The 19,870-nt window shown below is 48.0% G+C and overlaps 2 protein-coding genes and 1 pseudogene across 2 annotated transcripts in view; 2 read left to right on the top strand and 1 right to left on the bottom strand.

Annotated features, from left to right (window-relative positions):
• The window catches only part of LOC149334551 (uncharacterized), a 36,276-nt gene that overhangs the window by 4,163 nt on the left and 12,243 nt on the right, over nt 1–19,870 (top strand). The window contains exons 2-3 of the mRNA XM_089555168.1: nt 904–1,162; nt 2,626–2,860. Of these exons, the coding sequence (XP_089411294.1) occupies nt 1,044–1,162; nt 2,626–2,860 (354 nt within the window). The 5' untranslated portion in view covers nt 904–1,043. The remainder of the gene's footprint in view (nt 1–903; nt 1,163–2,625; nt 2,861–19,870) is intronic.
• LOC149334553 (uncharacterized) lies at nt 5,526–9,373 on the bottom strand (annotated as a pseudogene).
• Nucleotides 10,054–12,520, top strand: LOC149334552 (uncharacterized). The gene is made up of 2 exons (XM_089555167.1): nt 10,054–10,988; nt 11,435–12,520. Exons 1-2 carry the CDS (start codon nt 10,460–10,462, stop codon nt 12,505–12,507), a joined length of 1,602 nt encoding a protein of 533 aa, XP_089411293.1. The 5' UTR covers nt 10,054–10,459; the 3' UTR covers nt 12,508–12,520.

Below are 19,870 nucleotides of genomic sequence, written 5' to 3'. Positions count from 1 at the left end.
TGAATGGCAGTGTACAAGTACAGGTATGGCAGTGTACAAGTATATAACAGCTGTATCTCTACCCACCTATGGGGAAGAAACATGGAGGCTAACAATAAAGGTTGAACTTATATGGAGAGCAATGCAGCAAGCTATGGAAAGGAAAACGATAGCTGAAACGTTAGGAGACAGAAAGAAAGCAGAGTGGATCTCAGAATAAATGCTAGTTAATGATACTTTAAATAAAAAACAATGAACATGAACAGGACATCTAATGGGAAGGCAAAATAACTTGCGTTTGTTAAGGGTAACGCTACAAGAGCAAGCATAGCAGGGGACGTCTTAGTCAGGAGGGCGGATGACATTAGGAAGTTTGCAGGGATGAAGTGTCCGCAGATGGCACAAGACAGGGTTAATTGGAGAGACATACAAGAGGCCTTTGACCTCCAGTGGGCGTAGGTAGGCTGATGATGATGCATCATGCTAAAGACTACATTACTTGATCAAAAATCCGTGGTGGCTCAGTGGATATGGCTCTTGAGTGCTTACCTGAAAGACAGGTTTGATCTCAGCTGCAGTGGTTGAATTTTTATGGAGGTGAAATTATAGAGGCCTATGTACTGTGCAATGTCATTGCATTTTGTTCTCAATTTAAGTTCTACCTTTATTTTTAGCCTCCATGTTTCTGCCTCATAAGAACTTCTGGTGGTCTGGAGCCCTTCACTATGGCATCCCTCATAGCCTGAGTCAATTTGGGACGTTCAAACCCATATAAACCCAAATATATGGGGCGCAGGTTTAAATGACTGTAAATGCTATGCAATGAAAGCATCTCATAATTTTCTGAGCTGCTGTAAGTGCTATTGTTGTTACCACTTTTCAACTCCTTTGCCAAGCTTGATTGCATTTGAATGTTGTTTACAGAAGAGCCTTCAACGTCGTTCCCCAGCCATCATTGGAAGATTTTCAGTCATTATCGATTCCATGGAACTCCGTCTCATAAAACTCTAGCACATCTGAGAGCATCAAACCCACTTGACCGAAGTAAATATCAAGAACTCTTGATGCGTGCCTATGCAGCCATTCAAGTGACTACCAACACCCAAGGCAAGCGAGCTTGTGATGTGCAGAAAGAGTGGCCCTTGCTGTTCACGCAGCAGCACTTCCTGGCACATTTCAGAAGGTATGTATGCAACCTTACTTGAAAACTGCATTGTCAGTAAATTGAAATGCTGTTTGAGGTTTAACGAAATATAACTGTTACTCAGTGTGTGTTAAAGCAATGCTGGCTGCAGTATGTGCAAGGGTAAGCAATGTATTTGATTAAGGCACATTTAGTGCCATGTTCCGTGTGAAAGTTTTACTTCCAACAACAATTAAATTGTATGAAGCCCATGAAATACAGGCCAGTGAACATTTGTTATCTTGTCAAAAAAGTAAGCAAAATAAAAAAATTGGTTTGAAATTTTATTTAATTTGAAACTCATGGCACATTCTGTTGTCAGAACTGGAGCAGAACCAACGAGCAGTGAGGAGCAGAGCAGTAGCACCGCGAGAGTGCAACTGAGTGCTCTCCCATTGAAACCTTCCGTGCTCGCCGAGAGCAGGCGTGAGGGCGAAGGTGTATTGCATGCTCGGATCGTTTACCTTCCCAGCATCCTGTGCGGTGAACGCGCTTGCAATGTGCAGCCGGTACGGCGGTCAGAGTTGACGCGTTTGACGTTTCCTGCCGCAACTAGCCAAAAACTGCAGGTATTGGTGCAAAAATAACCTCTTTAGACGTTATACATCGTAAACAGCCCCTCTAGACATTACACATCGTTAACGGGATTGTGACATGGCTGGAACGCTGTCACTGCACCTGTCGGCAAGAGTCACTGCTGTTGTCTCACGTACTTCCGCAGTTCAACGAGGTTAGGTTCGTTTCTAATTTCTCATGACTTAAACTGTTACAGTTAGCGCCTGGTTACAATTAGAGATTTGTAGTTTTCAGAATTTTCAAAACAAGATTACCCTTGACGCCCCAACTCGAAAAGTTTGGATATTTTGAGTAGTTATGTGCACTGGAGGGATTGCTTTGCCTGCATGCATTTCAAAAATGCGTGTATTTTGGCACGATGTAGCTAAAATTTGCTGGGCCATAGCAGCAGGGTAATCGTGTTTTTGAAACTTTAGAAATTGATATGGCTATTATTAATGACCGGCTACAAATGTTTAATCGAAACCAGTTGCCTAAACGCCATAGTTATAAAGTTAATTATGAGAAATTATTTAACCGGCTTTTGAGCTGACTTTATTTAACCTATTTTCGTTGTCTGCATACACTGGTATTATTCTTCTGCAGAACCAGTCTTCTTAACCCAGAAAGCTCATTTTTCAAAATTAGTGGCAGACTTCCCTGAAACACATTGTATTTGACCATCAATTTCGCATTAAGACTGCAGAGCAAAAAGTGAAGTTTCGCGGTAACGTATGATGCACAGTATAGAGGGCATACTCTGTAGGTGTTGATGAATTGGTTAGCACTGGATCGTCATTCCGAAAAGGTTAAGTCTTGTGCAAGCACATAAATTATCTTTCATTGATTGTTATGTGTGTTTGCAGTGATGTCAAGCAGTCTTTAGAGCCAAATGTCTAATTTTTCAGGCTAACTGACACGCAGCTGGAAGGATTATTTGTAAATCAAGAAATTGCAGACCTGGAGGTCTTGTACGCATTCCTGCGGCACAGCCTGAAGGGAGACGAGTTACTTCAATGGCTCCTTACGACAGACAAGGCAGCACAGGACATTGGCCGCCCAAAAGCACTGCTCAGTGGGGTATTCCCATTGCTGTGCATTTTCTTCAAGGAAAAGACAGAGCTCCTATTTCGTGTTTTTGAGGTGAGATTATTGCAGAAACGGATACTCAGTTAGTAGCCTCTCAGCACTGCCAAAATGTCTGCTTTATGACCGTAGATGAAACTTGCACACTCCAGGCCAGTTGCTCACAGAGATTGTAGCCAGTGGCAAAGAAAAAGTGAATTAATCTACAATTAACATCCGTCAGTGTTTCAATAAAATTTCCTGGGCACTACCTCAAGGTTTACCGAAATGTAGAAGGCTGTGAACTTTCATTTTTGTAGTCCTGCTGCTGCCCTAGCAAAAATTCCCAATAGGAAAAACCAATAGCCTATATGGTTATTGACACCTATAGGCTTATTGGTCATATAGGCCTTTAGGACCAATAGCTGTATATGACCATTAGGCTATGGGTCTGTTAGCTCTATATGACCATTAGACTATGGGTCCAATAGCTCTATTTGTCCTATAGCATATCGGTTATATTTGAAAACACCCAATAGGTCGTCTAGTGCAGACCTCTCGGCTGTTATGCAGCATGCAGCCTCGGGGATGTCAGGATAGATAAAACGGTTTTTCACTTGAGAAGTTCTTTTATTAGCTCCCTTTTACATACCGTATTGTGCGTTTTTATCGTAAAGACTCAAAATTTTTCTTACCTCTACCGCTGGCTCGTTTGCGGTGAAACTGCACACAGAGCTTGCGTATTATGGTAACTTTTGTATCGTAGCAAGTTTTACAACGGTACTTACTTAGTTGAGCCGTGCATGATGCAAAAGGTTAATCGTCTGCGTCAAGATCGGCGGACCGAAACCCAAAACATCGAGTTTTTACTGAACGGCGGCCGTAGCGCCATCTGTCTTCTGCAGTCGAAAGCGTCACAAGGCGCCAAGGCGAGCATTGCAAGGAGCGCCGGCCCTTTGAATACTTCGTTCCGGCCTTTTAGTCTGCTTCAGCTGAAGCGCTTCGAACATTTTCGGCCAACTGAGCGGAAAAAATGCCAGAAACAACTACTTTAACGAGGCTGTGCCATTAAAAGAATATTGTTTGACGTCTTTTTTTCATCCAATGACTTTATCCAATTCAGCTTATATCATCTGCTTTCGTGGCTCTCCTAAAGCCTCGGAGGACGACGTCGTGAAGTCATGAGCTGTGTTTTTCTTGTTTAATTTCGTTGTGGAAGACAGATGGCGCTACTGCCGCCCTTCAGCATAAACTCGGTGTTTTGGGTTTCGGTACGCCAATCTCGACGCAGACGATTACGCTTTTGCATCATGCACAGCTCAACTAAGTAAGTACCGTTGTAAAACTTGCTACGATACAAAAGTTACCATAATACGCAAGCTCTGTGTGCAGTTTCACCGCAAACGAGCCAGGGGTTGAGGTAAGAAAAATTTTGAAAGTCTTTACGATAAAAACGCACAATACGGTACACCTCTTGGACTTGCCAAGTTCACATCTTCTTTAGCAGCTGACTTTTCGTCACGTCTGCAATTTTCATTGCGAGCGTCCTTCCCATTGTGGGTTTTTTGCGCAAAAGACACGACACAAAGGAACGAGGTAGACAGGACAAGCGCTTACTAACAACTCAGGTGTTTATTGACATAACATTGCTTAAATACAGCAGCTGCTCTTATCAAACACGAAAAGGGAAAGAAGAGACTTAGCATACATATATCATATCAGCACAGATCCCACCATCGCACGAGTGAATGCATGTTTCGAGCTCTAATTCTGCGCAAGATAACTGATTTCTTTTTTTGAGAGCAAAATTGAAGGATTGCTGACACACGAATTACCCGATTTTCCTATCTCATTGGCCTCAATTATCTCTCTTCCAAGTTGTGTCTTGCACCGGCGCAGTACTGAAGTTTTTTCGAGCGCGGGAGTGCAGTTGCGGCAATTCCGAATATGGTCAATCATTTTGCTACCTGACTTGTTCTTTACATCTCTTGCGTGCTCCCTCAGCCTTTCATTAAGGCACCTGCCAGTTTGGCCAATGTACTGCTTACCACAGGCAAGTGGTATCGAGTACACAACGCTCTTTTTACAGGCCACGAAGCGCTGCTGGTGCCGCTTCGAACAAGCGACGGCCGTATCCTCCGCATTCACTCTCTTGCAAATCCTGGAGAGTTTTTCAGGAGCGTTAAAAACCACTCTAACACCAGCCCTAGCACCGATCTTCTTAATATTATGCGAGATTCCGTGAATGTACGGAATGACCGCCACTTTCTTCCGGTCAACTTGGTCGGGTTTGCTGGCTGGTTTCTTCAGCATGTTCTCGGCAGTTGAAGCCAGCAAGGCCGTCTGGCAGCCTGCGCTCGAAAGGCGCTGCAACTGGAAGTCAAAGCTGCGTCCTACCAAATGCAGGCAGGACTTGCTCAGAGCGTTGGAAAGGCACGATTTCACAATGCCTCGTTTCACGGCTTTGGAGTGTGCCGAGCTGAAGGGAAGCAGGGGCTTGTTGCCTCTGGGTTCAAAGGCCCAACATACGTGTTCACTTGAAAAATGAAGCCCTATATCTAAAAACCTGATGCAATTATCTTCCGGTAACTCGTGCGTCAATTCTAATGGTGCTAGGCACTCTGAAAACGTCGTTAGATGCTTATGTACACTAGCCGAAAAAGAATCTTTGTCACAATCCACGAACACAATGAAATCATCAACAAATCTAAAAACCTTTAAAACGTTAGTGTCGCGAAGGCAGTCATGCAGCATCTTGTCCCAGGCTGCGGTGCCGCTCCACCACGTCCTGGCCACTGCAGCGCTTCTCCAGGTAGTGCTTGAAGAAGGCTGCAAAAGAGCACGTGCATAAGAAAGCAGCTAACATCACTAAAATCTGGGTGTTCGCAGCGAATGAGATCACAAATGCAAAAACGAAAATGATCATGCATGCATGAATAAGCACGGCGCATACTGAAAGCTACATGTAGCACTACATATTTTCTGTGCTGAGCCGAATATTCTTTTTTCCCTTGTTCGAATTACGCAGCATGTAGTATGAACACACTCAAACTTTCGATGAGTACAGCTCTGGAACAAGACATGCAAAAGGTGAAAGCATATGGCTCCTTATTCAGCAGTTCTTGGATATAAGTGACAGGCTATTGCACACATACCGCTGAGGGCGTTAAGCTTCATTGAATCCAATGGAGGCTTCGAATCAGCTTTGGTTCGGTTGGAGGAGGCGCCAGTGACACTTCGGCCGATGAGACCTGCCGAGGAGAAAATTGCCACCGACGCCTCCCGCACAAACACGCTGTCTTTAGGGCGGCTCATCAACCGCTCGTAGGTGGTGACTGGAAGCCACACACCTTCCCCCAGGAACACCTGAAAGGGAACATCAACCATAAAAAAAAACGAGCAAGATATCACACAGAGTTCGAAGAACTTTTTGTAAGACTGCAAAATGTAGCAAGGAAAAAACTGGGAAGAATAATGTGATGCACAAGTTTAAAATGCTTATGTGTAATGCCTGATGTGGATGCTCTAGATGTTTTTTGGAAAGTACATGCGACGTTTAAAACGGGCTGGATGAGAACATGCGCCAGCCACTATGATACAATATAAGTGCACTGTTATTTCTCCTCGTACTATAGTCACATGCAACTCAACAAGTGCCATTTCCCTTCAAAGGGTTCCCCTGCAACCAATGGCATCGAGCAACTCTCATGATGTAGTGCGTCAACCTAGGGAGTGGTATCGTATGGAGTGGCAGATGAAAGGTGGTTAACATTGTCTTTTAATCGGGTTAACTAGTCACCATGGCTATGGCAGCTGCTTTGCAGCCTGGAGCTCCGACTACAGCATTCCACGTTTTCTGCCATCTGTAAACACTGGATAAGACAGCATAATGCATATGGCATGAGCATTATATATACAGTCCACTAATGTGTATTATTAGGCTTGAAATTATTGTTCTACTAATTGAGTTTGCAATTAGCTTGTTTTCAGCAGCATAACTGAACTTTGGCTGCTATATGCAGGCCTTCAAGCCACTGGACACATACACAGAGGAAGGAGTGAGTTTGCTCCACTGTTTAACTGCAAGCAGCACTATGGACTATGGCGATCCCCGCAGATAGGTTGCAGCCAATGGTCCACTTCTGCAGTGGTCACGGCACGAATTATGCTAACATAACGAAGACCCTAAACTTGACATTGCTGTTTCATATAAATCAAACCAGCAGTTCTACTAAGCTAACTGCTAACTGATACAGACCTCGGATCCTGAAACAGATAATGGCCTCATCGTCTCTTGGGCAGCGGCATTTTCAGCGCCATCACCTGCTGCCTCTGTGCACAGATGTGTCGCCTCTGGAGGTGACGGTGGAGGCAATGCCAGGTTTTCTTCAGGCTCACATGGCATGTTTCCCTGAGCACGTACATTGGCAGGCCCTGCCTGTACGTCCATATTATGCCCACTGGCAGGACTGTTACGTCCTGGCGGGTCGGGAGGGGCCATGGCCACAGGTCGGAGACTTTTGCTGCATGCTGGTGCAGCAGGCCCAGCAGCACACTTGAAGAGGCGCCGTTCTGAACAACGAATTGAGTACACTTGTAACAGCTAACTGGCAAGGATGGTACATTCCAGACGACATGCTAAATCATCTATCTTCCGTCAGCGAAGGTGACCAAAAATAGAAAAAAAAAACATACCTGTCTTAAATATTCTGCTGCACAGCGCCTTCTCCAACATTTAGATTCGCTGCTTGAGCCCCTTATTTTCTGCCCTTAGGCATTCATTTTCATTGTCGCTGTCATTCAGCAGGCTGAGCTGCCTTTCTCTGAACTTCTTTTCTGCTTCAGAGTTCTTGGAGCTTTGCTGTGCTGCTTTTGTGACCTGAACATCATGCATACACAGAAAGTGAACCACATGTTTACCGAACACATTTCTCCACTGCAGAACATCCTTAACTGAAACGCCACCAGCAGAGTCATCCGTATGCAACCAAATTTGCCTCAAGCCTAAACTAACAGCAATCAGAACTCGTGCATTCGGAGAAAGCATTAGGCTGGCTGGCCCAACCATGCATGCATGCCTAAATTTATGTGTGTTGTGTTTAATGGCACATAGGCAGCTAAGGCCATCATGTGCCAAGCACAAGGCATGGGACTAAATTTATAATGCGTGAAGGGCCACTTGGCTGAGTCAATGTATGTGCTGAACACGTAAAAATCATTAGGTAAATATGTTGCTCAAACAACAGGCCTTGCACATGTACTAGCATAACTTGTGCTCAAATATGTGCTTTTCTCCGCTAACGTTTATTGCAAGCACAACACGTGCACGCGTGCTTGCCGTCCGCGAAGAACTCATACTTTTGCAAAACTCTGAAAACCAGCTTTCCTGCATAGAAAAACCTCAATCTTTACTCTGGCGGCGCGGACCGTCACCGCGGGGTGAAGCATGGTTCAGTGCTGAAGACTTTTTTCCGACCGCATACTGTTCGCACCAAGCTGGCACAGCTGCAAATAACGTACCACTTCCTTCGCGACTAGCTAGCACGCGGGGAGGTGGCAGGTGTATTATCCTTATGATGCTTACCCTTCATCGCCGCGGAGCAACACACAGCTGATGCAAACAAAAAAATATACCACCTCTATGACAAGAACGGCGTGGAGCATTATATATTCTCACTGTCAGCACTGCACCCAATTCCTAGCTGCCACCAAAGCCGATCGGGCCGCCATGGTGAAGAGGCTTTTCCTAATTGTGAATTAAGGAAGCTGACCTCCACAGTTTTACGAAGGGTTCGCAAACACACAATATTTAGTTGTAGCTGCATGCATGCTGTGTGCTTTCTTACCTCCTGCATGGAATCCTCGCTTCCGTCCGAATCGTCGCTGTCCGACGACGGCGGCGGTGGAATCGGCACCCTGTTCCCGCACTTTTCAGCTTCATCTTTGGTCTCTACAAGATTGCACAACGAAATCAGTTGAATGAAGTGCTGAAAGAAATATCGCGCGGGGCATGACAACTGCACTTACCATAAAGGCGCACAACTTGGGCCTTGAAATACCCGCTTTGCTTCTCGTCCCGCCAAAATACTTCGTACCATTTGCTGCATGAAAAGTCAAGGACTGTTCTAGGCTTAAAAGACCGGAATTCCTTGGTATTAACTACGGCTTTATGGTTGTCGTCACGAAAGCGCACGTACGCGTACTTGGCACTGCAAATAGCAAACACGTGCAACGCTACGCGATCAGACAAGTAGTAAGTAAACACAGGTAACAGAGGCGGCAAGATACGGGAAGAAGGGTGGCTATAGATGGGTGGAGTTACCTGCTTTATCCTTTGTATTGAGCGGTAGCTAGCGCCGCCTAGCCTATGATTCCACCCCAGCCAGTCCTTGAATTTTCCTCTTATTTTCGTCTGTTCCTTTTAAGCATAAATGTTTTAAAGAACTATGCTTTCAAGACATCTAACTTGACAATTATACATGGAAATACGATTGATATCAGACTGGGGCATGGACTGGGGGCCAAACCAGACTTGCAATGTTGCCAGGTTATTTCGGTGGTAACTAACTTGGCAACACTGCACCGAACCATTACAGGACACAAATGCGCGCAAGACAGTAAAGATTTCCTTCTTCAAGTAACTTATTGATCGGGTATTAAAATACTCCACTTGTAAATCTTTATTATGTAGGTCATGGTGTCAGAAAGTATGAAACAAGACACCATCACCAAGTGGCTACGACTTGATTGCGACACCTGTAGCCAATACGGTTCTTGTGGCCATTTTATGCCATTTGTGGCGCAGGCGCATGCTCATGCTGTTTGGTTGCACCGATCGAGCGGCCGTGCACTAACCATGAGTGACAGTCAAAGTACCTCCGCTCTCAGCGATGCTACTCGCGCGATTAATCCTCGCGCGAGAAAGCGCAAACGTTATCTGGAGCCCGGAGAGCCTTGCGTAGTGCCACGGGCTACACTACTCTACCAAGAAAGGATGAAGTCGGACTGCTCAACTTCAACAAGCAGTGGCGTGCGCCAATCACAGAGTGCACGCGATTTTTCCCAACAAAGTGGATTCGACCGCGGGGACACCTCCAGCGGGCCCGAAATTACAGAAGGTGAAAGCGCCGCTGATGACCCCAACATCAACGCAGACGAGAGCAGCGGTGACACGGGGGAGCAGAGTGGCACCTACGAGTGTAGAAGTGACGCCGACGCGTTTGACGACTTCGAAGACTGCGGCAGTGACACTGATTCTTTCAGCAGCAGTGCCGATAACAGCAGTGATGTGGATGATGGTGACGGTGGCGAAAGCACAGGGCAGTGTGACGCAGACGAGTTCTGCCGTATGTTCTCCGGCGAGCACTTGCCGAACTGATTTGAGTGTCGCGGATGCAATGATCGTCCTAATGTCTTATTCTACGTCTGTTGGATTGAACTGGGCCGACATGGAAAAGTTGGCATCTGTGATAAACCTATTTTTGGGAAAACCAGTCCTTCCAACATGAGAAAAGTGTGGAAGCGGTGGAAAGAAGATATAATAACGCATCACTACTATTGTCAAGAGTGTGGCAAAATTGTACCGAATAAAGATCGGTCTACGAAGTTCACTTGCCCGTGTGCCAGGCTGCCAACACTTCAAGTAATGTTTTTGCAACCCTCAGTGTTAAGAGACAAATGGAGGCTCAACTCTCGGACAGAAATTTGGCCAAGGCACTGCTAGCCTCATTGAAGGAACGAGAGAAGGAACGAGGCCTTTCCCCGCCGAGCAGAACCACCCTAAGGGATATAACAGACGGGAGGCTTTACAGACAGCAGATGAAAGATGCTTCCTGGTGTGACCTTTCTCTGACTTTCAACACTGACGGTGCAAGAGTGTTTAAAAGCAGCAAGTCAACACTTTGGCCAATACAGGCTGTGGTGAACGAACTTCCTGTGGCTCTGCGCTGGAGTAATGTTATCCTTCGTGGCTTGTATTTTGGAAGGAGCCATCCAAAAATGAAGCCATTCCTTCAAGTTTTTGCTGACTGCATCACTGAGCCCCAGACAGTGAACTGGGAGTGTGACGGACAGAGGTTTGCCTCCAAACTGAGAGTCATCTGCTGCTGTGTGGACGCACCAGCAAGAGCCGCAGCTTTGAATATGAAACAGTTCAATGGCTACTATGGCTGCAGCTACTGCCAACACAAGGGTGCTCGCATTGGTCGTAAGTACACCTTCTAAGCCCTGTTTTGAGAAATTGCATGTGAATGTTCCATGCTACTGGCAAGCTTTCTTTCGCAGCTTATAGACAATCACAAGTATGTAACGTGTCCTGATAGCTTAGTGCTGAGAAACTGTTAAAAGTAGTGCTATTGTTATAAGTATAGTGTTGTTATTTTTAATGCACATATGCTTTCATTGCACTTAGAAAGGGCCAGAATAATTACTGCTCATGCTAGCAACTTGTCTGCATGCTGTCTGTACTATCTGTAAATGCTTGTCTGAACTAAACTTGAGGTGGGACATTTTTTAGTACAAAATCACTGCATCACAGCGCCAAACCCAACCAATAATCTTGCGGGGTCCTTCCAGTAGTCAGGTTGGCTCACTTTCGCACGTCTTAATCAGTTCAAGTGTGCTAAACATTACCACTATTTTTCTTGCTTTTAGGCACGGTGAAGTGCCCAGTTGTCATTGGTGGAAAGGAGCCAACGCCAAGGACTGACAGCACAGTGAGGAGGAGCATGATGCTAGCTGAGTCGTCGGGACAGCTGCACCGCGGATTCAAAGGGCTTTCCCCACTTGCTTGCCTGCCTAACTTTGACCTTGTGTGGAGCGTCTGCCCCGACTATATGCACTGCGTGCTGGAGGGAGTTGGCAAGCAGCTGGCTGAGGCATGGTTCGGGAGGGCAAGCTTTCCGGCTTACATTGGGGAGCCTGCTGTTGTCAGGCAGGTTAACATTAGGCTGCTCAGCATGACGCCACCACAGTGGGTGACAAGGCTCCCACGTGCTATTGAGGACAGAGCACTTTGGAAAGCCAGCGAATGGAAGTCGTGGCTGCTGTTCTACGCTGTTCCATGCCTTGACGGCATCTTGCCAGAGCCATATTACGAACATTTCTGTTTGCTTGTGGCCGCAGTGTACCTGTTGCTGAAAGACAACATAGCAAAGAGCGATGTCGTACTGGCCGCAGACAACATATGTGCCTTTGTTTTTCGTGTGAAGGACCTGTACCTTGAACCAGCCATGACATTCAACGTACATCAACTCTTGCACATACCGAAGAGTGTCATGGAGCTTGGTCCCCTCTGGTCACACTCGACGTTTGTGTTCGAGTCTGGCAATGGCACATTGCTGCGCTTCATAACCGACGCAAATGGTGTGCCATTGCAGGTACTCGAGCGCTTTGTTATGAGGCTTCAGGTGACCAAACTGTCAAATAGCCTGGACCTGGCCACACCTGTGCAAACTCTGTGCAAACGGCTGATAGCTCCAGTGGTGGCAGGACATGGTAATGAACCAATATTTCTTGGAAAAGGAATAATTTGCACTGAGTTGGACCAAGCTGAACATGTTGTGTGTATGCAAAAGCTTGGCTATGTGCCGCCCTCAGTGACAAGCTACCAACGTGTGGAGATTCGCAGGCAACGAATTCATGTTGCTGGTTACCAGAGGGCAAAAAAAAAAAAACCAGCAACTGTTTGTTCACCTGCAAACGGGGGGAGCACTATGCTTTGCTGAAAATATACCAGCTTCTTGACTGCTCATGTGTCTTAATAGGTGCACGCCTTGACTGCCAGCCGCACAGAAACATGTCTCATATATCTACATGCACACAGACATCTAGAAAGGCAGCTCTGTTTCCTGACGAAGTTGACAGAGTTTCTGTGTCCATGATAGTTGACGGCAACCATTATATTGCAGAGATACCTAATATGTATGAACGGGACTGATTTGTCACTTTTTCGGAGGGTTGTTTTGGTTGGTTGGTTCATGGGGTTTAACGTCCCAAACCAACTGAGGATATGAGAGACGCTGTAGTGGAGGACTCCTGAAATTTCAACCACCTGGGGTTCTTTAACGTGCACTGACATCGCACAGTACACGGGCCTCTAAAATTTCGCCTCCATCGAAATGTGACCGCCGCCTCCGGGATCGAACCCGTGTCGTTCGGGTCAGTAGCTGAGCGCCATAACCACTGAGCTACCGTGGCGGCCTGGAGGGTTGTGTAAATATCGGTGTGTTTAAGGTGGTCAAGTAAAATAGATGTGTGTTTTAAACTTCAGTGTAAAGAAATTCATTTCGCCTGCTTTATTTGTGATCTATTGAAGAGAAGTTAGAATTTTTTTTTATATGTGTAATGACATGACTAACAGTGTTAATAATGTTGAGGAGGACTTAGCATAGGGAAAAGAAAACCTGTCTCTATTGAAGAGCAACAGTCCTCGTTCTTGTCCATGTCCTGCACCTGTCGTGTTTTCTGCATTGTTTAAAACATTGTGCAGTAGTATAGCCACCTGAAAACTTTTTTTCATATGTATTATAAATTTCTTGCCACTGAAATTTTTTTGGTATGCAAGTGTGAAGTAGCATTTCTGAGAACATATATAGGTTGCTTATTGTACCTGCTGCGATTTACTTTACCCATACCCCACAAGAACATTTCTTGCTGTGGACATTTTTTTTGCTTTTTTTTAAGTGGGGAAATAATGCCTCGAGGTGGCTTCAGGTGTCGCCGGAAAGACGACAAAGCTGAGGCTCTCGTGCTCTTCTTCGGTCAGGGGCTGCTTGTGTTTGTACAGCTATTTAGCCTGCGTCTACAATTCTACTATTTTACTGTTCGTGCTGCCCCTGTTTTCGTGACAATATTGCAACGGATATTCACAGAAGACGATGAGAAGGAAGTGCCTGACTGGTGTGCGCGCGCTATTGTTCGGTGCCTCCTGTGTTGTTCGCTCTGCGCTCCGGTCGCCCTTGCTTGTGACTAGCCTTTCGGGCAACGTAACATCTTAGGTGGAGCGTGCCGGGTATCGTTCCCAGTACCACGGAGCTCCGAAGCGGTCGTCAAACCGGTGCTACTACCATCAAGGCCCCACCCAGCGAGTCTCCGACCACTTCTGCTGCTCCTTTCGTGGTCATGGCTTCGTCCCGTGACCCCGGTACATTTTCGGGAAACAACGGCACCGATGTCGACGACTGGTTAAGCCTTTACGAAAGAGTAAGCGCATATAACCGGTGGATCAAACGTTAATGCTTGCTAACGTAATTTTCTATCTGAATGGAACGGCGAGGGTGTGGTTTGAAACCAACGAAGAACTTACAAGTTGGGATATATTCAAAGAGAAATTGCGAGCACTCTTCGGAAGACCTGACGATAGGCAGATCACTGCGAAGAAACAGCTTGCTTCTCGTAGCAGTCGTCGACGGAAAGTTACGTGGCCTATATACAGGACGTATTGGCACTTTGCCACAAAGTCGATGCCACCATGAGCGAGTCCGACAAGGTGGGCCACGTGCTGAAAGGCATTGCTGACGATGCCTTTCATCTGCTCGTTTGCAAAGACTGCACAACTGTTGACAGCATTATCAAGGAGTGCCGTCGATTTGAACAAGTCAAAAGCCGTCGCATTATTTCTCAACAGTTTTCCCGACTTCCAAACACAGCCGCTACATAATCTTGCCAGGACCAACGACTTCAAACTCAAGTGCCCTCAGAGTCTCCTCCTGTCACCGACACTGTGACAATAATTGTTCGCCGTGAACTCGAAGCTCTAGCCCCTGTGGTAACATCATCGACCACACCTAATGACACACTGCCTTCCGTGTCGCTAATTCAGGCTGTCATGCGGCAAGAACTCGCCCATCTCAACCTCCCTCCGGCTTTGTGCGCCATCGGAAACTCGTCCCCACAGCCACCACCTACAGTCCCTTTCCGTCCCACCTATTATTCACCACGGCGTTACCGCGATCCGAATGAGTGGCGCACGCCAGACGACCGCCCAATCTGTTTTCAATGCCTTCGAGTCGGCCACATTGCCCGCCACTGCCGCAGCCCCTGGTCGTCACCCCCGCGAGACACCTCCTACTACCGTCCAAACTACACACGCCGCTTTTCACCCCGCCGCCCATCCGAGACGTCTGAGGCCGCCGATCAACCTCCACGATAGTCCTCCCGTTCGCCTTCGCCGCTAGCCCGCCGCTCACGCTCACCGCAGTCGCCTCGTGTTTCGACTGCTGCGTCCTACCGCCCCTCTGATCGGGAAAACTAAGTGATGCAGCTCCCGGAGGTGACGCTGCATCAACGACCCGGACCTCAAACCCTCTACTGACCACTCGACCCAATCTGCTAGACGTTACAGTTGACGGTGTTCCTGTGCGCGCCCTTATTGACACCGGTGCCTATATTTCCGTGATGAGTTCTGACCTCCGCCGTCGCCTACGCAAAGTCCTTACGCTTGCAACGTCCTGTGTGCGCGTCGCGGATGGTGCCATGCCTGCTGTCGAGGGACTGTGCACCGCTCGCGTGACAATCGGTGACCACAGTACGCCAGTTCAGTTCACCGTCCTTACCACATGCGCCCATGACCTCATTCTTGGTTTAGACTTTTTGTCGGATCATTCTGCCCTCATTGACTGCTCGCAGGGTGTCCTTCACCTTGAGCTTCCCGAACTCAATCCTGACCCCATCGACTCGTCGCTCCGGTTGACCTGCCCCGACTATGCCCACCTGCCCCCTCAAGCCTTATCTTTCGTTTGCCTCACACCTTCTCGCCCTGTTCCCGATGGTGACTACATCGTTGCGCCAGTCCTTGACCTCGCACTGACCCGCAGTGTTGTCCTGCCCCATACCATCGCCACCGTCACAGCCAACAACCTGTCTCTACCTTTCTTGAACTTCGGCTTCTCCTCACAGCTGCTTCCAGCCGGCATGTGCGTTGCTACGTTGTCCCCACTCGCCCAGTGCCATGTGGCTCCATTAGATGCCCCTCCTAATCGCGACTCACCAGACCCACCGCGGTCCACTCCGCTGTCCTCGGACGCATTCACGACCATGATGCCCACCGATCTCCGCCCCGCCCAAACTTCTCAGCTTCGTGACCTTCTCCAGTCGTTCTCCGACATTTTTGACCTCTACAACACCTCACTGGGCCAAACTCTCGCTGTGACGCACCGCATTGACACCGGCGATGCCCCTCCTATTCGCCGCAGGCCCTACTGTGTCTCCCACGCCAAGCGCAAGGTCATAAACAACGAGGTCTCAAAAATGCTTTCCAAGAACATAATCGAACCATCCCACAGTCCCTGGGCCTCTCCAGTGGTACTGGTGGAGAAAAAGGACGGCTAATGGCGGTTTTGCATAGATTATCGACACCTCAATAAGATCACTAAAAAAGACGTCTATCCCCTGCCGCGTATTGACGACGCCCTTGACTGCCTACACGGAGCCAAATTCTTCTCCTCCATAGATCTTCGTTCCGGCTACTGGCAAATTGCCGTCGATGAGAAGGACCGTGAGAAAACCGCAGTTTGTGACCCCTGATGGGCTATATCAGTTCAAAGTAATGCCTTTTGGCCTATGCAACGCGCCAGCCACATTTGAGCGCATGATAGACGCCCTTTTGCAGGGATTTAAGTGGACCACTTGCCTGTGTTATCTGGACGACGTCGTTGTATTTTCGCCTACATTTTCATCCCACCTCGAAGACCTTTCCCAGATTCTTTCCCTCTTTCGTCGTGCCGGCCTACAGCTTAACTCCTCGAAGTGCCGTTTCGCGAGACGTCAGATCACTATATTGGGCCATATCGTTGATTTCCAGGGAGTTCACCCTGATCCCGATAAGATCCGGGCCGTGAAAGACTTTCCCCTTCCCCGATCTTGCCACTACGTCCGAAGCTTCTTGGGTCCCCTTACCGACCTATTGAAGAAAGACGCCACCTTCGTCTGGGGACCTGACCAAGAACGAGCCTTCTCCACTTTGATCGCCAAGCTGACCACCACACCAGTTTTGGCGCACTTTGATGTTGCGGTCCCCACCGAAGTCCGTACTGACGCCAGTGGCTACGGCATCGGCGCTGTGCTCTCTCAGCGACAATCCGGTCAGGACCGTGTCATCGCCTATGCCAGCCGCCTTCTTTCTGCGCCCGAGCGCAATTACTCGATAACAGAACGTGAGTGCTTAGCCCTTGTCTGGGCAGTTGGCAAATTCCGTCCTTATTTATACGGCCGCCCTTTTACGGTTAAAACCGACCACCATGCGCTATGCTGGCTCTCCTCTCTGAAGGACCCTACAGGGCGGCTTGGGAGATGGGCATTGCGTCTGCAAGAGTGTGATTACACCGTGACTTACAAGTCTGGCAGGTTACACCAAGATGCCGACTGCCTCTCCCGTTACCCCATTGGCCAGTGTGACTTGTTTGGCACTGCCACCGAAGCCGACCTGTTTTCTATCTCTGTCCTTGCCAACATGGGCGAAGAACAGCGCCGCGATGACGATTTGCGATCAATTATCGACCGCCTCAATTCCACTCCGTCTGATCCCTCGATGCGGCGATTTGTGCTCTCTGACGGAATCTTGTATCGCCGCAGCCTCAATCCGGATGGCCCCAACCTGCTACTCGTTGTCCCCAAGCACCTTCGTCCTGCTATCCTTCATGAACTCCATGATCTCCCCACTGCTGGCCACTTGGGTGTATCGCGTACATACGACCGTGCGCGACGTCGCTTCTTTTGGCCCGGCCTGTTCCGCTCCGTACGCCGCTATGTTGCAGCCTGCGATGAGTGTCAGCGCCGGAAACGTCCTGCTACTCTCCCAGCTGGCACACTTCAACCTATTGACGTGCCCCCAGAACCTTTCCATCGCGTCGGCTTGGATCTTCTGGGTCCGTTTCCAGAGTCCACCTCCGGCAACAGATGGGTTGCAGTTGCCACGGACTACGCCACCCGTTATGCGATCACGCGGGCACTGCCAACCAGTACAGCTACAGATGTTGCGGACTTTTTGCTATACGACCTCATATTGCACCATGGTGCTCCCCGCTAACTTCTTACCGACCGCGGGCGCTGCTTTCTGTCCAAGGTTGTCTACGACATTCTTCGGTCCTGCTCTACTAAGCACAAGCTCACCACCGCCTATCACCCGCAGACAAACGGACTTACTAAGCGTCTCAACTGCACTCTGACCGATATGCTCGCTATGTACGTTTCCCCCGATCACCGCGACTGGGACCTCGCTCTCCCGTATGTTACCTTCGCATAAATCTCCTCCCGCCATGATACAGCCGGTTACTCCCATTTTTACCTTTTATACGGCCGTGAGCCCCAATTGCCTTTGGACACGCTGCTGCCTACTCCTGCTGCTCCATCCTCTGAATACGCCCAAGACGCCATTGCCCGTGCTGACTACGCCCGTCAACTTGCACGCTCCCAACTTCTCGCCTCGCAGGCCTCCCAGCAGGAGTTCTACAACCGCCGTCACCGCACAGTCTCTTTCTCTCCTGGCTCCCTCGTCTTGCTTTGGTCCCCATCTCGCCGCGTCGGCATCTCCGAAAAACTTATGTCCCGTTATGTTGGCCCGTACCGTGTCCTGCGCCAGGTAACTGCTGTCACTTACGAGATCGCTCCGGCCTTCCAGCCCGCTTCCTCCCGCCACCTTCAACGTGATATCGTCCACGTCTCTCGCCTGAAACCCTACCTCTCGCCCTGCCGCTCAACGTCATCCAGTACACCGTGACGGTGTTTTTCCGGACGGGGGGCCATGCAACGGATATTCACAGAAGACGATGAGAAGGAAGTGCCTGACTGGTGTGCGCGCGCTATTGTTCGGTGCTTCCTGTGTTGTTCGCTCTGCGCTCCGGTCGCCCTTGCTTGTGACTAGCCTTTCGGGCAACGTAACAATATTATCCATTGCTGTGTGTAAACGGTATTATCTGCATCGCCTCATATCAATTCAAGTGAAGATTTTTTTGCGCCGAATATTTACACTGTCCTCTCTAAGGAAAAACGGCCGTGTCAGCCTGGAAAAATTGAGGGGCAAAAAATGTCATTGGTCATTATAGGCCAGCTCACATTATAATTACTTATGCCTGTTTGTGTGCTGCTCCTCATGATGCTTTCTTTTTTTAGTTTATTCTTGCTATGCATCATCACAAGTGATTATTCGTTTTAAATTTTGTGCACTTTTGCATTTAACAGCACAAAAGAAAATTGCATCATCACAAGTGATTATTTGCTTTCAATTTTGTGCACTTTTGCATTTAAAGGTGCACTGAAGAGAAATCTGAACTTGTCTTTTTGCCGCGGGAACTCGATCTACACGTTCCGAGCATTCTTAGAAACCCCGATTTATTGCCCTGTGTGGCCGATTTCCCTAATTAAATAGAATTAACGTCCGGCTCCCGCCTTTTTTTTAGCTCTGCCTCGTACGGTGGGCGGAGTCGACCGACGCGGGGAGTGCCTTTCAGCCAGCTCCGTGGAGGCTTTGCTTTCGCTTCATTTTGTTTTTTAGGTTTCCGTGAATAAATAGTTTCATTTGCAGATAATATAACCGCAAAATAAGCCCGCAGAAATAAAAATACGCGCGGACTATTTGCTTCTACAGACTACTACGTATTACTCCGCCGATGGCAGGGCGGCAAGCCGCCGCGGGACTGGGTGAAAGGCACTCCCCGCGTCGGTCGACTCCGCCCATCGTACGAGGCAGAATTCAAAAAATAAAGGCGGGAGCCAGACGTTAATTCCATTTAATTAGGGAAATCGGCCGCACCGGGCAATAAGTTGCAGTTTCTAAGAATGCTAGGAACGTGTGGATCGAGTTCGCGCGGCAAAAAGACGAGTTCAGATTCCTCTTCAGTGCACCTTTAACAGCACAAAAGAAAATTGAAAAAATAAAATTTCATGAAAATGAAGACCTGTACTGTATCATTCATTATTACTGAATTAACTTCATAATGTGTTTGTGTGCTGGTCTCGTCAGTCAGCTTCATATGCTGATAGTCTGCATCATGGTCATTCTGCTGTCTCATTTACTTAGATTTAGGTTCTAAATGAAGCTATATATCATACTGTCAATATACATAAGGTCAGTACTAATTTCCATTCCTAACA

This window comes from Amblyomma mixtum, chromosome 8, assembly GCF_055824585.1.
Source record: "Amblyomma mixtum isolate Tamu chromosome 8, ASM5582458v1, whole genome shotgun sequence".
In the NCBI taxonomy this organism is placed as follows: domain Eukaryota; kingdom Metazoa; phylum Arthropoda; class Arachnida; order Ixodida; family Ixodidae; genus Amblyomma; species Amblyomma mixtum.
This window is presented reverse-complemented; position numbering and strand designations above follow the sequence as displayed.